Source organism: Mangifera indica, chromosome 7, assembly GCF_011075055.1.
Source record: "Mangifera indica cultivar Alphonso chromosome 7, CATAS_Mindica_2.1, whole genome shotgun sequence".
NCBI classification, from domain to species: Eukaryota; Viridiplantae; Streptophyta; class Magnoliopsida; order Sapindales; family Anacardiaceae; genus Mangifera; species Mangifera indica.
This window is the reverse complement of record NC_058143.1, coordinates 28,504-44,288: the sequence shown is the minus strand read 5'-3', so window position 1 is coordinate 44,288 and position 15,785 is coordinate 28,504. Positions and strand designations below refer to the sequence as shown.

At 34.2% G+C, this 15,785-nt stretch overlaps 2 protein-coding genes across 3 annotated transcripts; one reads left to right on the top strand and one right to left on the bottom strand.

Annotated features, from left to right (window-relative positions):
- The first annotated feature begins 1,553 nt into the window (after nucleotides 1-1,553).
- Nucleotides 1,554-6,139, top strand: LOC123220729 (methylenetetrahydrofolate reductase 2-like). The gene is made up of 11 exons (XM_044643292.1): nucleotides 1,554-2,089; nucleotides 2,321-2,381; nucleotides 2,477-2,559; nucleotides 2,696-2,869; nucleotides 2,993-3,166; nucleotides 3,264-3,364; nucleotides 3,492-3,603; nucleotides 4,575-4,655; nucleotides 4,755-4,929; nucleotides 5,323-5,657; nucleotides 5,756-6,139. Exons 1-11 carry the CDS (start codon nucleotides 1,688-1,690, stop codon nucleotides 5,837-5,839), a joined length of 1,782 nt encoding a protein of 593 aa, XP_044499227.1. The 5' UTR covers nucleotides 1,554-1,687; the 3' UTR covers nucleotides 5,840-6,139.
- A 796-nt stretch (nucleotides 6,140-6,935) lies between these two features.
- Nucleotides 6,936-15,689, bottom strand: LOC123220728 (methionine aminopeptidase 2B). Of its 2 annotated transcripts, none has more exons than XM_044643289.1 (12): nucleotides 15,536-15,689; nucleotides 15,175-15,311; nucleotides 14,131-14,173; nucleotides 13,941-14,048; nucleotides 13,751-13,850; nucleotides 11,075-11,220; nucleotides 10,910-11,001; nucleotides 10,702-10,796; nucleotides 9,603-9,699; nucleotides 8,614-8,757; nucleotides 7,885-8,102; nucleotides 6,936-7,382 (listed from the first exon to the last, which is right to left on the bottom strand). In XM_044643289.1, the coding sequence occupies exons 2-12, from the start codon at nucleotides 15,302-15,304 to the stop codon at nucleotides 7,272-7,274; spliced, it is 1,284 nt and encodes a 427-aa protein (XP_044499224.1). In that variant the 5' UTR covers nucleotides 15,305-15,311; nucleotides 15,536-15,689; the 3' UTR covers nucleotides 6,936-7,271. The 2 variants fall into 2 exon arrangements, with proteins under 2 accessions (XP_044499224.1, XP_044499226.1); XM_044643291.1 differs by having other exon boundaries at nucleotides 14,131-14,170.
- Nucleotides 15,690-15,785: the final 96 nt, after the last annotated feature.

The following is a 15,785-nucleotide window of genomic DNA, read 5'->3' as shown; positions in this document are numbered from 1 at the left end:
AAAATTGTCTGCCCTAGCTCTACGTACATTCACAACTCACAAGTGAAAAACCAAGTGGACCTCCATGGACTCTTCAAGTTTGTAGGGATTGGTTGGTAAGTAGGTGGATCTAAACTATCTAAGATTGGGTTGTTTATATTTCAATTTGGGCACCTGTTGGGGAGAATCAACGATTAAATCGGCGAAGTGAAGGATTGGAGTTGGCAAGTAGGTCCTACTCAACCAACCCAACTCGGAGTTGGTGTTTGGTAAAGAGGTAGGGACTCATTGGATAGTGACCAGATAGTTACAAATATCATTTTAGATGAAAGAAAAAAATAGGTTCATTAAATTATTTCAACTAGGCCAAATAACTCTTTTCCGCCCCAACTTTGATGAAGCAAATTTGACGCCTTTTAAATTTGAAAAATTCATTTACCGTCACATTAACTACTTTTGTTAATGTAACCCTTATATTTAATGATAAAAAAGTTATTTAGTACTAAAATCTCTTTATACCAATTTTTTCTCAACTATGGTTAGACTAAGACATGTTTGTTGATAATTTTCATTATAATTTTTTTACATCTTTTAGAATCACTGCCTCATACCATCGTCATTTTAAATCACTTGTCCACAATTATGTTGCAAGAAAACATAAAATCATTTTGTAACAAATTTAGGGTTCTTTGTGTTATATAGAAAGCAAGCAAATAGTTATAATTGTCAATGATTGTGAAATATATATTATATTAAATTAATAATGTGCTTATATGCACAACCTCATCAGTTGTTTTATATAGTTGTCTCTAGATTTTCTCTTATCTTTTTTGTGTTTATATTTTTAATATGAGAATTGATGTTTTAATAAATTTTACTAATAATTAATTGAACTCATCTATAAATGAATGTATTTTTCTTCAAATCTCATTATTAATTCCTTTATCTATCATAATACACCATTGCACTCCATGAGTGTAGCTTGCTTGTATCTCTTCACATCATTATTATAATAAACCATTGCCTCATCATTTTGTTCCTCTTTCACGCTCTCTTCTCATCTCCATTGGAACTAAGTCTCTTAAATGATTATTGTTTGCTTTTCAAAGTGAGAAAAAAGTTTGGCTCTTAATCTTTAAAAATTTGTTTTACTCATCTTTAGGTTTGATCTAGTTTTGGTAGTAACTGCTCAACTTTTAAATTTATTGGCTTCTTTTGGGTGTTTTTCAATGATCAAGAAATGAAAAAGAGAAAAACAAAGGAAAAATAAAAGATGAGGGGAAAAATAAATAAAAATAATAGACTAAAAATATAATATATTTATATTTTTAGTGGTGTAAGTTATATCAAACTTATTATATGTTGTACAAAGTGATGAAAATACTTAAAATTAACTTTTAATTTTGATGAATGGTTAAAAAGAAGATTTTTTTAAACTTAGGGTTAGGCAATAAAATCAGCAAAGTTAGCGTGGGACAAGGTCGTTGGGCCTTTTTTATTATTAGTTGTATTTTCGATCTCACTTAATTTAGTTACAAAATTCAATTCATCGTCTCCTGGATCGTGGGATGCGGGGTTGGTGGTGGCCCAATCTCATATAAAACGCTACTCGCCGTCTCAGTCTTTCTCTCACATTTCTGCTTCTTCTTCAGTTGAGAATCTGAAATTACACCTTCACTCTCTCTGTCGGCGCCATTACTTTTTCAAAATGAAGGTTATTGATAGGATTAGAGAAGGCACTGCCTCTAATAAAGTCGTCTTCTCCTTCGAATTCTTCCCTCCCAAGACCGAAGATGGCGTCGACAACCTCTTCGACCGTATGGACCGTATGGTCTCTCACAATCCCGCATTTTGCGACATCACCTGGGGCGCTGGTGGCTCCACCGCCGATCTCACTCTCGACATCGCTAACCGTATGCAGAACGTCATCTGCGTCGAGACTATGATGCATCTTACCTGTACTAACATGCCCGTTGAAAAGATCGACCACGCTCTTCAAACTATCAAGTCCAATGGCATACAGAATGTTCTCGCTCTTCGTGGCGATCCTCCTCATGGCCAGGATAAGTTCGTTCAGATCCAAGGTGGCTTTGCCTGCGCTCTTGATCTCGTATGTATTCTACACATACATTTCCATGTTAAGTAATCTTAGCGTATGTAGTAGTTTGATATAATCGGCAGCTGGAACTGGAAATTATAAATTTTAACTGAAACATTGTCCAGTAAGGTTACCGAGCCAAGTAACTTATGAACACTTACATCTATTATTGTTACTTGTTAATGTAGATTTATAGTATACATTTGTGTCAGTGTGAATGATTGTTATTGACTTATTTTGCAGGTGAAACATATTAGATCCCAGTATGGTGACTACTTTGGCATTACTGTTGCTGGTTACCCAGGTTCTTAATATTTGTTTTGAGTTTAGTATTTTCGTTGGTGATTAATAGTTGTGGTGATTCTATTAATAATAATGATAGTCTATGTTGATGATCAGAAGCACACCCGGATGCCATTGGACCTAATGGAGTGGCTTCTTTGGAATCTTATACCAGCGATCTTCAATATCTGAAGAAAAAGGTCTTACTACTATGCTTTTCTCGCTAAAATTAACTCACAGTCAATTTGTAATCATGTTTTCAAATTGATTAGTTATAGAGTTTGTGTTGAAGTTGGGATGGATGGAGTTCAGTAATCTGATGATTTGATTTGATAGGTGGATGCTGGTGCAGATCTGATTGTTACTCAACTGTTTTATGATACTGATATCTTTCTCAAGTTTGTGAATGACTGTCACCAAATTGGAATAACTTGCCCCATTGTACCTGGAATTATGCCAATTAATAACTACAAGGGCTTCTTGCGCATGACTGGATTTTGCAAGACAAAGGTATGGCAGTTCCTGTGTATTCATCTAGCTGAAGTAACTTTGTAAAAATTGGGAAATATTAGCTGTTACCATTAGTTTCTACCCATATTTGACATTAAGTTTGTATTTAATGGTATATATTAGATACCTCCTGAGGTTAATGCTGCCTTGGAGCCTATCAAAGACAATGAAGAAGCTGTTAAAGCCTATGGAATTTACCTTGGAACAGAAATGTGCAAGAAAATCTTAGCTAATGGGATCAAGACATTGCATCTTTATACACTAAATATGGAGAAGTCAGCATTAGCCATTTTAATGGTTATTTCCTAATATCATATTCAGATTTGAAATATGTTTGTTATTAATATTTTATTGTTAAGGTTGGGCCTTCCTAATGATAGAATCACATTTGCAGAATCTTGGTGTGATCGAGGAGTCCAAAATTTCCAGACCCTTACCTTGGAGACCTTCTGCTAATATTTTCCGTGTTAAAGAAGATGTTCGTCCAATATTTTGGTAAGCAGTGTAAATTATGCTGCAAAAGCTGTCCCAAAATTAACTTGCTTATTGATGATGCCACATGTTATTGCATGGTAATTGGTAAACCTTTTTAGACATCTTATTTTATGGCCTATGTTCACAGGGCTAATCGTCCGAAGAGTTACTTGTCAAGGACAACAGGTTGGGACGAGTATCCTCATGGGCGATGGGGTGATTCCCGTAATCCATCATATGGTGCTTTATCTGACCATCAGGTAAAGATGACAACATTGAACTTTAACCTTTATCTTCCAGATACTCTGATAAGTTGCAAATTTTAATCAAATTTGTAATGCTTTTGGTTCATTCACAATCAATCGTTGTTGTGATTACAAACTTGTTGCGTACTGATTTTAGTGATTTGAAACCTATGTGTAAATAGCATCTAAAATAGATACCGCAATGCATATATGTAATCTTCATGTGTTTTTGAGGCCTGTTTCATATAATTCTGTTAGATTTCCATTCATTCATGTGGTCTATATGCTTTGATTGAGTGGGTTCATGAGCTTAATATTTTCTTCAAGTGTAGAGAACATTGATCAAGAGGAGAATTAGAGCTGATATGAGAGAACACTGATGGCGATAGGTGATGGGAAGTGAAAAAATTATTTTTATTTGATACTCTCGTTGAAGGATATTACTCTAAATATAGACAAATGTATTCTTAGGATCATTCAATTACAATTCCTGATACACTGGAAGTAGTTCTTAATAAGGTGGTATTATATGCAATGTTGTAGACATTTTTGGAGTGAATACATGTTTAGAAGAGTCTGATTAGTGTTATGCATTATCGTGGATCTAGTGCTCAACACTCAACAATTCTTTGTCTGGTAATGGTGAAGGATCCTGCCCCTTGGAATTTGGTTCTCTGTTCTTTTGTTCTTTGAATGCCTTGTTATGGTATCTGTTAAGATTATGCATGGCAGTCGAATGCAAAATGCCATGGTTGTGTAAATTATGTCAACATTTAATTGCTGCTTTCTTCTCTTAATATTATAGTCCAATTCTTGGCATCTTTTAATGTAATATGATACTTAATTATTTGCTTGATATTACGCTTGAGAACTGATCTTGTTACGATGAAAACCACAACTTAGTTGAGGGATGTTTGTTTGCTTTTCATTAAATTTACACATTGTGAATATGACATGTTTGACTCAGTTTATAATTTTCTCAACAGTTCATGCGTGCACGTGCACGTGACAAGAAACTTCATGATGAATGGGCTGTCCCCTTGAAAAGCATTGAAGATGTTTGTGAAGTAAAGCTTTATCTCTGATGCATTGTTTTTTTTCTTCCTGAATCAAATAATAATAACTGCACACGTTAACATGGTTCTGTTGGGATCGTTATATACCAGAAATTCAAGAAATACTGCCTCGGGAAGTTGAGAAGCAGTCCTTGGTCTGAGTTAGACCTTCAGCCAGAGACAAAAATCATACATGAACAGCTAGGGAAGATCAACTTGAAAGGTTTTCTAACAATCAATAGCCAACCTGCTGTCAATGGAGAACGATCCGATTCTCCAACTGTTGGTTAGTAAAATTCATGTGCAGTTGTGTGGTTGTTTTTTGTCTGTTCAGATGTGCTTTTTTGAAATTACGTTATTACACAGGATTTACTTGTTTTTGTATTTTTGTCTACTTATAGTAGATTTGTTTGCTACTTTTGTTAAGCTCAGGAGACTTTACATAAAAGTTTGATTTTACTGAGATTGGCAATAGGTTGTACTTTTTTCTGAAGGATCCGGTTGCTCTTGGGCTGGCTTTTATGTATTTTAGTGCAGGATTACCTCTTCTCCATTGTTTTGAATTAATATGTATTTCTGTTCCTTCCCATTTCCCAATAATTTTGCTCCACAGCCAAGTGTGTAAAACCATGTCTTGGATGTTTAAATTGTTTTGTAATGAGTGATACTGTGTTTTCAGGATGGGGTGGGCCAGGAGGATATGTTTACCAGAAGGCCTATCTGGAATTTTTCTGCTCCAAGGAGAAGTTGAATGCACTTGTTGAGAAATGCAAGGCTTTCCCATTTATAACTTACATGGCTGTCAACAAGGAAGGAAATTGGATATCCAATGTTGGTAAAACAAGGGTGAATGCCGTGACTTGGGGAGTCTTCCCAGGGAAGGAGATTATCCAACCTACTGTTGTTGATCCTGCTAGTTTTGAGGTGTGGAAGGATGAGGCATTTGAAATATGGACAAGATCATGGGCTGCCTTGTACCCAGAGGGTGACTTGTCAAGAAAATTGCTTGAAGAGGTTGGATTCTAGCTTTAAATGTCATCTCATATATCATTAATTAATTGCTCATGTAAAATTGTAACAATATAATGCCTTCTTTCTCAATATGCTTGCAGGTGCAGAGCAGCTATTATTTGGTTAGCTTGGTAGAAAATGACTACGTACACGGCGATATCTTCTCTGTTTTTGCAGATTTCTGAAATGAATTGTTGAAGCCCACTGAAGCCATTGACAGTCGTGCGTTTCTCAAATTGAATTATAATTCTATTTGCAATCAGACTGTATTAAATTATAGAATAATTATTAATAATTAATTAATTGTACTAATATAATTGGGATTTTGATACCTCCGTGCTGGTTGGAACAAACAACATGGTTTGCGTATAGCGGTACTCTTTGTTGAATGGAAATTGAAATCTGCAAACTGTTGTACTGTAACCTATACAATTTATTATTTGTCAATGAGTTGATACTATATCCAAAGTCAAATTTGATCTCAATTCATCTCAAACTAAGTCAAACTCAGATTGGTTTAAGAGAAATTCATTGAACTCAAGTCTCGGTTCAAACTCAACTTTTTTGAGCCAAATCAAACTCAAACGTGAGTAAAACTCAAGTTGACTCAAATTCAAATTTAATTTGATTCGAATATAATCATCTTGACGAGTTGAACTCTTCTAAATTCGAACTCTAACTTAGTAATATATAACCCTTAGAGTTTGAATTTGCCAAGCTAAGCTCACTCAAGCCAAGCTAACAAATGATTTTGAGATAATTCGATTTGAATTCAATCCTATCTTAGTGACTACAATCACTATTTTAAAAATTGGATTGAGTCAATTGGACTGATCTTAGTTTGTCCAAAACTAGAAGAGCAATGTTGTGAATATACTTGATATATAAATAATGTGTTGTTATTATATAATGAAGTAAAAATTTATCCTTAATTTTAAATTATGTATTTAATTATGTATTAAAAAATATATAACTAGATATAGCTTAGAGGGTGAACTAATTTTGCAGTTATTGAAAATTAAATCAAACACCTCACAATTGTGGTGCGCATATACTGTCAAGTCAAATTTATTTCTATGTTAATGCAATTCAGCTTTTACATTTAATGTTTAATTATGTGAAATAGTTTTTAATATTATATGGCCAACACTAATGTAAGATTATTACTACAATATTAATATGATCAAACAACAAATCCCACTTCACACAGTTAACAATTAACATTTTGAAATATAATAAGTTTGGCTCAGAAATATTTAACTCAAAACGTGAATCCAGAAATAAACATTTAAAATTTGCCAACTTAGCAGTGTGTTCCATTATATGAAAGACTACTTAAGAGGTACCATTTTACCTCCTGCAGTTCAAAGTTAAAACATTTACATATAGCTGCTGACTCTGCTGACCAAAACACTCACAACAAGGTAGCAAAATATTATAGATATGTTCTTTGCTGTTGTGCAGCACTAGTGCCTTAATTTATAGGAAAACAAAGTTCAGAATCTAACATCATAACAAATTAAATTCAGAAGATCAACCGAAATTTTTTGTAGTCTAAAAGGTAATGGTACAGCTATCATCCATGTAATTACTGACAAAACTTTAACTCCTTTCATTTCAGTAATCATCACCTCTGGATATCACCTCTTTGCAAGTTGGCCGTAGTAAGATGGTATGCTCAAACTGGGACACATAGCTGCCCTTAATGTCACAAAGAGGAGGGTAAGGCTGCCAATACACAAAACAGTGACATTGGTATGTTAAGCGTCAAGAATTTACCAGCCAATCACAGTATCCTACAGCATCATGCCTCTTTCTGGCTTCATGAATATATCAAATTAATCTCGGTATTAAAAATTACACTGGAACATAGATTCCCACTTGATCATTCTATTTGATCTACCCTCTTGATATCAACTTTAAAAGTGCTTGCAAGTCAATCTATGAAATTTGCAAAATGTAAATCATGGAAATTTTGTTCCTTTCTTCATAGATTTAGGGTGTCAAAGATTTCACCTAATCTCTCAGCTTTGAATACTTGTACAAGAACTGAACTATTGAAAAATACTTCTAATTCCACATGAACAAAAATACATATTTAACACCAAATTTATGGAGCAGCTGAAGCAAATGGAAGAGTTCAGGATTTGAAGTTAACATGGATTAGTAAGATAGAGTTTAGAAAATTGAAGTAAAGTATAATGAATTTTAACACAGCACAGAGAAGTACCTGAACTATGCCAGAATCACACAAATTCTTCAGTGCCATAAGATACTTGGTCTCTCCCAGGCGATCCAGATACCGTCTGCAGAAAGCTAAAGTAGAGAAGTTCTTGTTGATTGTTGCTAGCAGTTGCTTTGCTCTGGGCAATCTCAGCGGGATGTGACCAACATCAAAATTTTTCATGTAATGGCTGCACTCTAGATCTTCTCTGACATATCCTTTCCCTGCATGCAACAATAACATTTAGGAGATATTTGGTTTGAGTAATGTTTTATTATCAAAATTGAAAAATTCCCTTGAAAATAGATTACTTAGAAGATTACTGAATATAAATAATTACTATGTTTGATAAAATTTGATAAGTATAAATAATTAGGAGTAATAAAAAAAATGCTTTTGAGTATAATTATTTTAAAATATTTTTTATATTACTTGCTATATTAATTGAAAATGAAGTTATTTTTGTCTTAAAAAATTAATAAATAAAAATATAATTATAATAAAATCAAGATTACCTTAGTACTATTTTAATACCTAAGGTGAACGTAGTAATCTAATTACCATCTACATTACTTGTCACATCACCACTAGTAATAGAAAATTATTGTAATACTGATAAACTAAATAAGATAATATAAGTAATAAAAGATAGATTACCAAGGTAATCTTTATTAATTGGAAAGCAAACAGCCCCTTTTACAACATCAATTCCCTGACAAATAGAAAAAAAATCACCTGTAGATGCAAAAGTTTCAATTGCATAAAATTCACCCTCTTCCATCTTTGTTTGCTCCCCTCCTTTTACAATGGGGACAGACTTTCCAGCATGGATCTGATATTGCCCGATGCTGTGCCCATTCAAGTTTCGTATACTTTTAACTGCCAGAAACATTTGAGTGTGAATTTAAATATAAACAAATAACCATATGTTATTTTAAGTGAGATTTACAGACATGCAAACTATAAATCATGATGTCATTAGCCAAATATAAAGGGGCAAAACCCTAATTGCCTGAACCAGATTTTCCTGGTGACAGCAGAATACAGATGCACAAAAGTAAAGACTTCAAAGGGGAAAAAGAAAAAATCAAATCTATGAGATGGAGATAAATAGATCCATTTATCTATGATCCAAATGAATTAGTTCATAACTTTAATGAATATTACTATGCAAGTTAAATTGATCTAAAACAGAACTTTCATTCCAGATAATCCAAAAATTCGAGACAAACATAAATGTTATGACAATTGGTCATTTTCATTCCATACTAGGTAGTTTAATGCTGGCAGGCTGACTAACAAGGTAAGGTCAATTATTAACTCCACTAAAAGCACATTAACAAGGCAAATGGAAATTTATTCAACAAAGATTTCCACAATGCATTTGGATGTCCTGTGGATATTAAAAACCCCAAACAAAATTGGATTAATACAATAATCAAAGGTGGATAGTTTTATAACCTCCAGAATTTCATTCAAAGCAATTATGTTGATGGCATTACCATTAAGAACAAGCCCACTTACAAGATCATGGCCACATTTCGGAATACATAAAAACCACTATTCTATTAGTATGAATGTTAATCCAATACGCAAGGAGGTCAAGAAGAATGAACCATCTGCAGAAACATGGACAATGACAACGATCCCATTCACATCATGCATTGAAGTCCTTACCAGTACACATGTAAAGACTAAACATATTATAAAAACAATGACTCTACCTTGAAATGTCTTTCCATTAATTTCAACCTCATATGATTCCATCACCTCTTGGATTGCGGCCCCAATATCACAAAGTCGGACATCGATCCCAGCTTCCTAAATGATAGAATGACTATCAAAGACATTGTTTAAGTTTTTGAAAATATTTACACCAAAATAGTAAACAACAAAACAGGAGCAAAACAAAATACTGGAAAGTTTGACCCTCAAATTCCCTGAAGCATGGGATTCTCATATACTTGACAACAGTAAAGACAGCGAATTTCAAATAGACTATCGAAATAATAATTAAGAAAAGTGGCTATGCTGCGAGCCTGGCAATTATTGCCCAAAGAACACAAAGACAAAAATGGTGGGACAAAGAAATCATAGTATGATAAGGATGGGAAAAAAAAAGTTAAAGTAGCAATCCTAGGAGCCAGAGACAGGTTTGGGAAGCAAAGTATTAGGCCCCAACAAAATAAGATATGCAGAGAGGATACTTCATCCTACCAAAAAATTTTCCTGGCACCTCTCCATTAGGGCAAATAAATTCAGTTAGGCCTTGGAGAAAACCAAACTTCATCCGAATAACTAACGAAAAGGTAATTCTCTCTCCCTCCCAACTCTCCCTCTTGAAAAATAATTATTGTAATACGTTTTTTGTAATAATAGTAACATTATTGGACTATTAGACAATTCTTAGAAAGCCAAATTTTGTACATGAAAAACATAAAATGTTATAGAAGGTAAGCTGCATGCAGAAATCAGCTTAAACAGTCAGACAGACAAGTTGGTGGGATAGGGGTTCTAGAATTATTCAGGATTTGCAGTTTATTTGGGAGAAGAATACACACTAGTTGAACCACTAAAAAGTAGATAAAAAGTTCTTCAAAATATGTAATAACAACCAGCCAGAATAGCAGAAAGTTTCACCACTTCAAGGAAAAAAAAATGTTTGCAAGTCCACAACCCTAAAAAACAACCCACAACCCCAGTTTTACTACTTTAAAATATGTAACAGTAACCAGCAAGAGCACACATGGTCTCACAACTTTAGGAACAAATACTGAGATGATCAGGCATGCTTATGCAATAAGCATATTACAATTAGATCACCTTGATACCCGTATTGGTTGCATCACGCGAGGCTTGAAGCAACGGATCAAACATTGGATTGAATGCCACTGTAAAGGCACAGTCAACTATATACCCTGCAAAACCAAACACTCAATTCAGTCAATAAATAAAGCTGTATGCCAAGATAAAATAGGCAGCAAAACACAAAGACAAGATCAAGAAGGCAGATGAAAAGAACATGCATTACCATCAATATGAGTCCCAAAATCCAACTTCATCACATCATCATACTGAAGCACAGTCTTATCTCCTGAATTTGGTGTCCAATGTGCAGCAACCCTGACAACGAGAAGGAGCTTCAAGTAAAGAGGCAGCCTTATAAACATCTTCAGATGGCATGTACAAAACTCACCAGTTCAGAGAGCATCCAGTAGGAAAAGCTATGCCAGCATGCAGACCATCTTCTGATATTAATTTACGGACAGCGTTCTCCAATGTCTCACAGAGGTCAGTCATTAACATTCCTGGCTTCACAATGCTCTTGATATATTTTCGCACCTAAAATAAGTAATGTAAATTCAAGTGAATAATGAGTTATCAGGGTTGAGCCAAGAAGAGTCACACCCAAGTTTAGATGGGCTATCCCATGTCTGGCAAGTATTAACTAGTATCCTAGTTGCACCCAAGGGGGAGTATTAGAATGTATAAGTACCACATTGTGCAGAAATAATTAAAAATGAAAGGATAAATGATTTAATGGGTATCTAATTTAGATTTGCTTAAGCTAGTTTAAGAATTGGAACCCTTGGAATGGAAGCTGCATGGGAGACACCACAAAATCAGACAACAAGCAGACCTAGTGAAACAAAGGGGTTTCATGCTGGTATTGAAGAAAATATAGCACTGCCACACCCTAAACTCAGAACCAGCATGATTTTCTAAGGAACAGTTAGATCATTTGTATGAATTGATAAGCTAAGCCAATTATAATATCACTAGTTCTTGTTTATTGCAAAATCCGTAATGCCCATACAACCCAAAACGTCAATTCTAAGTCAAAAACATCTTGGGTAATAGATTCAAGAGCCTTTGACCATGTGTAAAGTAACTTAGGAATGTTTATTTCTTACAACCATGTTATGAAACCTTGAAGTTAAGATTGCTAATAGGTTAATGTCAAGTGTTGCAGGAAAAGGGATTGTTCAAATTTCTAAAGATCTTTTCATTCATTCAGTTTTGCATGTCTTTAACCTATCTTGTAAACTACTGTTCATTAGTACATTGACCAAAGAATTGAATTGCATTGCTAAATTTTCTACTTCTCATTGTGAATTTCAAGACCTGGACTTGGGCAGGATGATTGACAATGCTGAAAATAAGGACTATACTACTTTGAGAATACAAACTTGAGAAGTGAACAAAATCGGACATTTAAGTGTATTTTTTTTCTGATTAGTAATCAGGAAATTTTGATGTGTCAACGTAGGTTAGAACACCCTAGCATATTTTATTTTCATAAATTGTTTCCTACACTGTTTAGGAATAAAAATCCTTTTATGTTTCAATGTGAAAATTGCCAATTTGCTAAACATAGTTGATCCTCCTATCTTGCCAATCATCATAAAAGTTCACAACTATTTGCACTAGCACATAGTGATATTTGGAGGCCATCTAGAGTCACTAACCCTACAAAATTAAGGCGGGTCATCAATATGACCACCCAAGATTGTGTCGAGTATACCTAATGAAGGAAAAATCTAACACAGGTCAAATTTTCCAAGCCTTCCATGCTATGGTTATGGCTTAATTTTAAACTAAAATTCAAGTACCCAAGACTTACAATGGTAGAGAATATTTTCACTTAATCTCAGAAAGCTAATTGATAAAAAATGGTATTGCCCAACAAAGTTCATGTGTGAACACACCAAAACCAAATTGTATAGCTGAAGGAAAGAATAGACACCTTCTAGAGGTGTCTTGTGCCTGAATGCTCACAATGAACTTGCCTAAGTATCTTTGGGGTGAGTATGTTGTTACAACTACTTACCTTATTAATAGGTTACCAACTAAATGTCCTAAACTTTAAGACACGCCTCTCACTTTTTCTTCAAGCTTTTCCTGGGTTTAGACATCTAAATTCACTCCCACTAAAACCTTTGGAAGCACAACCTTAGTACATGCTTTTTCAAATAAATGGGGAAAGTTGGACCCTAAGGCAATTAAGTGCGTTTTTGTAGAAGACTCTCCTATACAAAGGGTCCAACCATTTTTGTCCACACACACAAAAAATTTGTCTCTAAAAATGTCACATTTTTTTAATCACAACCATATTTTCTAAACACTCCTCTTTAGGGGGCGATATTAGGTGAAGAAAATTGTGTTTGAGAAATTCCTATGCCAATGCCACTATTATTATCTTGACAGGTGACACCTACACCTTTAGAACTTAAAAAATTAGAACATACATCTATAGGACCTAAGCATTTAGAAACGAGGGAGGACTGACAAGATTAAAACAATCATGCTTAAAAATCTGTTTCCAAAGTCATGAGACTCAAAGTAGCCAACTAATGAAACTCATGGATAATTATCTCAACATGGGATAGAAGCTGAATTACAACAGGAAATAATGCATGAGTCACAACCTTCACAAGCACAAGGTGCACATTCATTAGCTCCTGAAAATTTTGTGGCTGATAATAGTATTTACCTACCAATTGCTCCTAGAAAAGGGGATAGATCTTGGGTTTTACACCATATTTCCAAGTACGTATTCTATGATAAGCTATCATCAAAGATAATTATCTATTATCTATTTAAAATTTATCTCATTATCTAAGCTAGAATTTATCTTATCTTTTATTTTGTTTTTGATAATTACCTAACTATTTAGGAGAATTCTATATATTAGCCAGCATTGTATCATAGCAATATATATCAGAAATAACAGAAAAATAATAGTAAGCTCACTTACTGCTTATAAATATCAAAAAAGAAAAATATGGCTACATATTACTCATAACAACATATACATATTTGGTTCTCATATCACATAGCATTAGTAGTATATCTAAGACCATATTGCAACCTGGCGATGAACTTCTGCCGCTTGACGAACTGAATTGTACTTAGGTTTTTCAAGGCGCTCCAATTCTCGCTTCTCTTCAGATGTAGCCCTCCATAAATTACTGACATATTGGCATCAAATTTAAATATCAAGCTCCCAAATGATTATAATAAAGGGGAATTGTAATCAAAGGGAAGCAACATATGCTCACTCGTCCTTGTACTGTTGAATTTCACCCTCAGGAAATTCCCCTGATGGGAAAAGGTCAATTACAGGAATAGAAGGTGGATCAGTTTGCACAGGAGCTTCCTTCTTTTTCCTGAGAAATAAAGAGTAATATCAACTTCCAAATCAAATTTTCCAACTGCAAAAGGACATTAAAGCAGGAAACAGGCCCTCACTTGCTTTTGTTTTTCTTCTTTTTCTTCTTTGATGAAACTTCTGCTAGAAAAAGATTTTTCCGAAGTAGACATGTGAAATTATAAGTTAACTAGCAGAAAATTTGAATAATTTATCAAAGAAACAGCCATTTACCAAAATAAAATTCAGAAAGACAACAGCTGCACAGTTAAGTTTAACACTAAGAACTTAAGCCCCAGGTAGAGGTACTGACTGCATAATGCAATAAAGTTATCTTTCAAGCAGATTAAGTATATGATAGGGAAGCAATCGCAATTTTAAGTGTCATCATATAGCTAATGTGTATATGCTAATTTATAATAATTTAGTCGGTTCAGTGCTGTAAAAAGTAAGCAAATAAGTTAACAAAAATGTGTTTGCAGGACCAACAAAAAGCAGGCATCGGAGGAGCTCTGATTCATCATTTCAAGTTTCTTCTGGGCTAGATGCCATGCAGCTGTATTACCATCACACATTTATCAACAGAGAAAGAGAGGCCTGTGTTCTTATTCTTTCCACTTGAATCAATATTCAATAATCATTAATCAATAATTGAACAGGAAAAAGTCATCAATGTAATACAGGTATATAATATTGGAATTTTGTCCTTTTACATTTTGGGAGTTCGGGGATTTTCCAGCAAATTTGAGAGTTTTTAAGTCACAAATTAGAACATCCCATTGTAATTGTGATGGAAAAATCGGTTACTGGTTAGAAGAGATGACAGAGGAGAGGGGAGGGAAAAAGAACTCAAAGAAGAAATTTATGAAGAGACGATAGAGAATAGATTTAGGCTGCTAATCTCTGTAATTCTTTGTAATCAATAAGAATTGATTACAAAGATTCCTTTCCAGATTAATTCCGATTTGATTGAGTGTTGAAATTGTTGTTCAGTAGTTAGAATTGTATCAGAACGGAACTTGAAACAAACTTACCTAAATCAGTCAGTATTAGAGAATCAAAACCAATAACCAGTAACCAAACAAGGTCATTTCTCATAAAAAAAGAGCAAGTAGTTTGCACAAGCAAAAGACATATGAGATAACCTTTCCCCTCTTCTTCATCTTTTTGTATTGAAGAAGAAACATCAGAGGCCTCTTCATTGCCGTCTACAGCATCCGGAGCTCCATTTTCTTCAATAGGAATTTCAGCATTAACGTTTTCATCCGCCATCATTCAAAACCTGTTCGCATAACATTCACATAATTTCAATATCAATCAACAATTCAGTCCACCGCGAGACCAAGACGTATAAATAATTTCATAACGACAGAAATTCTGGATTACTATGACTGTTGTACACGATTAAAGATTTTTCTAAAGATAAAAAAGCACAACAGATTTTCCAAAAAAAGAGCTAAAGATGCTGAAGTGAAATCGAAGAAAACAATGGCGGTCAGATACTACCTTGTTTGACACACAAAAAATGGAAAAGTAAAACCCTCTGAAGTTGAAGCAGCTGCGATGAGAAACCAAGCAGAGCGCAGTAGGGACTTATTTATGGTCTGCTAAAAGCCCATATATCGTCTGTGGCCCAATTTTTGGCGATAAAAGTAACCCAACTTGAATTAACGTCAAGCTTCCTGATCATTAATAAAATATTTCACCAAATTAGATAAAATAAGCCTGATTTTAGAAAGTATTTTAGAAAATAACC

Bases quoted from the DNA above. Each gene is read 5' to 3' on its own strand.
- LOC123220729 (XM_044643292.1), top strand. From the start codon at position 1,688: ATGAAGGTTATTGATAGGATTAGAGAAGGCACTGCCTCTAATAAAGTC. The intron at 4,656-4,754 runs GTAAAGCTTTAT...GTTATATACCAG, and splicing joins GCATTGAAGATGTTTGTGAA to AAATTCAAGAAATACTGCCT. The intron at 4,930-5,322 runs GTTAGTAAAATT...CTGTGTTTTCAG, and splicing joins ATCCGATTCTCCAACTGTTG to GATGGGGTGGGCCAGGAGGA.
- LOC123220728 (XM_044643289.1), bottom strand. From the start codon at position 15,304: ATGATGGCGGATGAAAACGTTAATGCTGAAATTCCTATTGAAGAAAAT. The intron at 14,174-15,174 runs GTTATCTCATAT...ATCTTTTTCTAG, and splicing joins AGATGAAGAAGAGGGGAAAG to CAGAAGTTTCATCAAAGAAG. The intron at 11,221-13,750 runs GTTGCAATATGG...TACTTATTTTAG, and splicing joins CGGCAGAAGTTCATCGCCAG to GTGCGAAAATATATCAAGAG.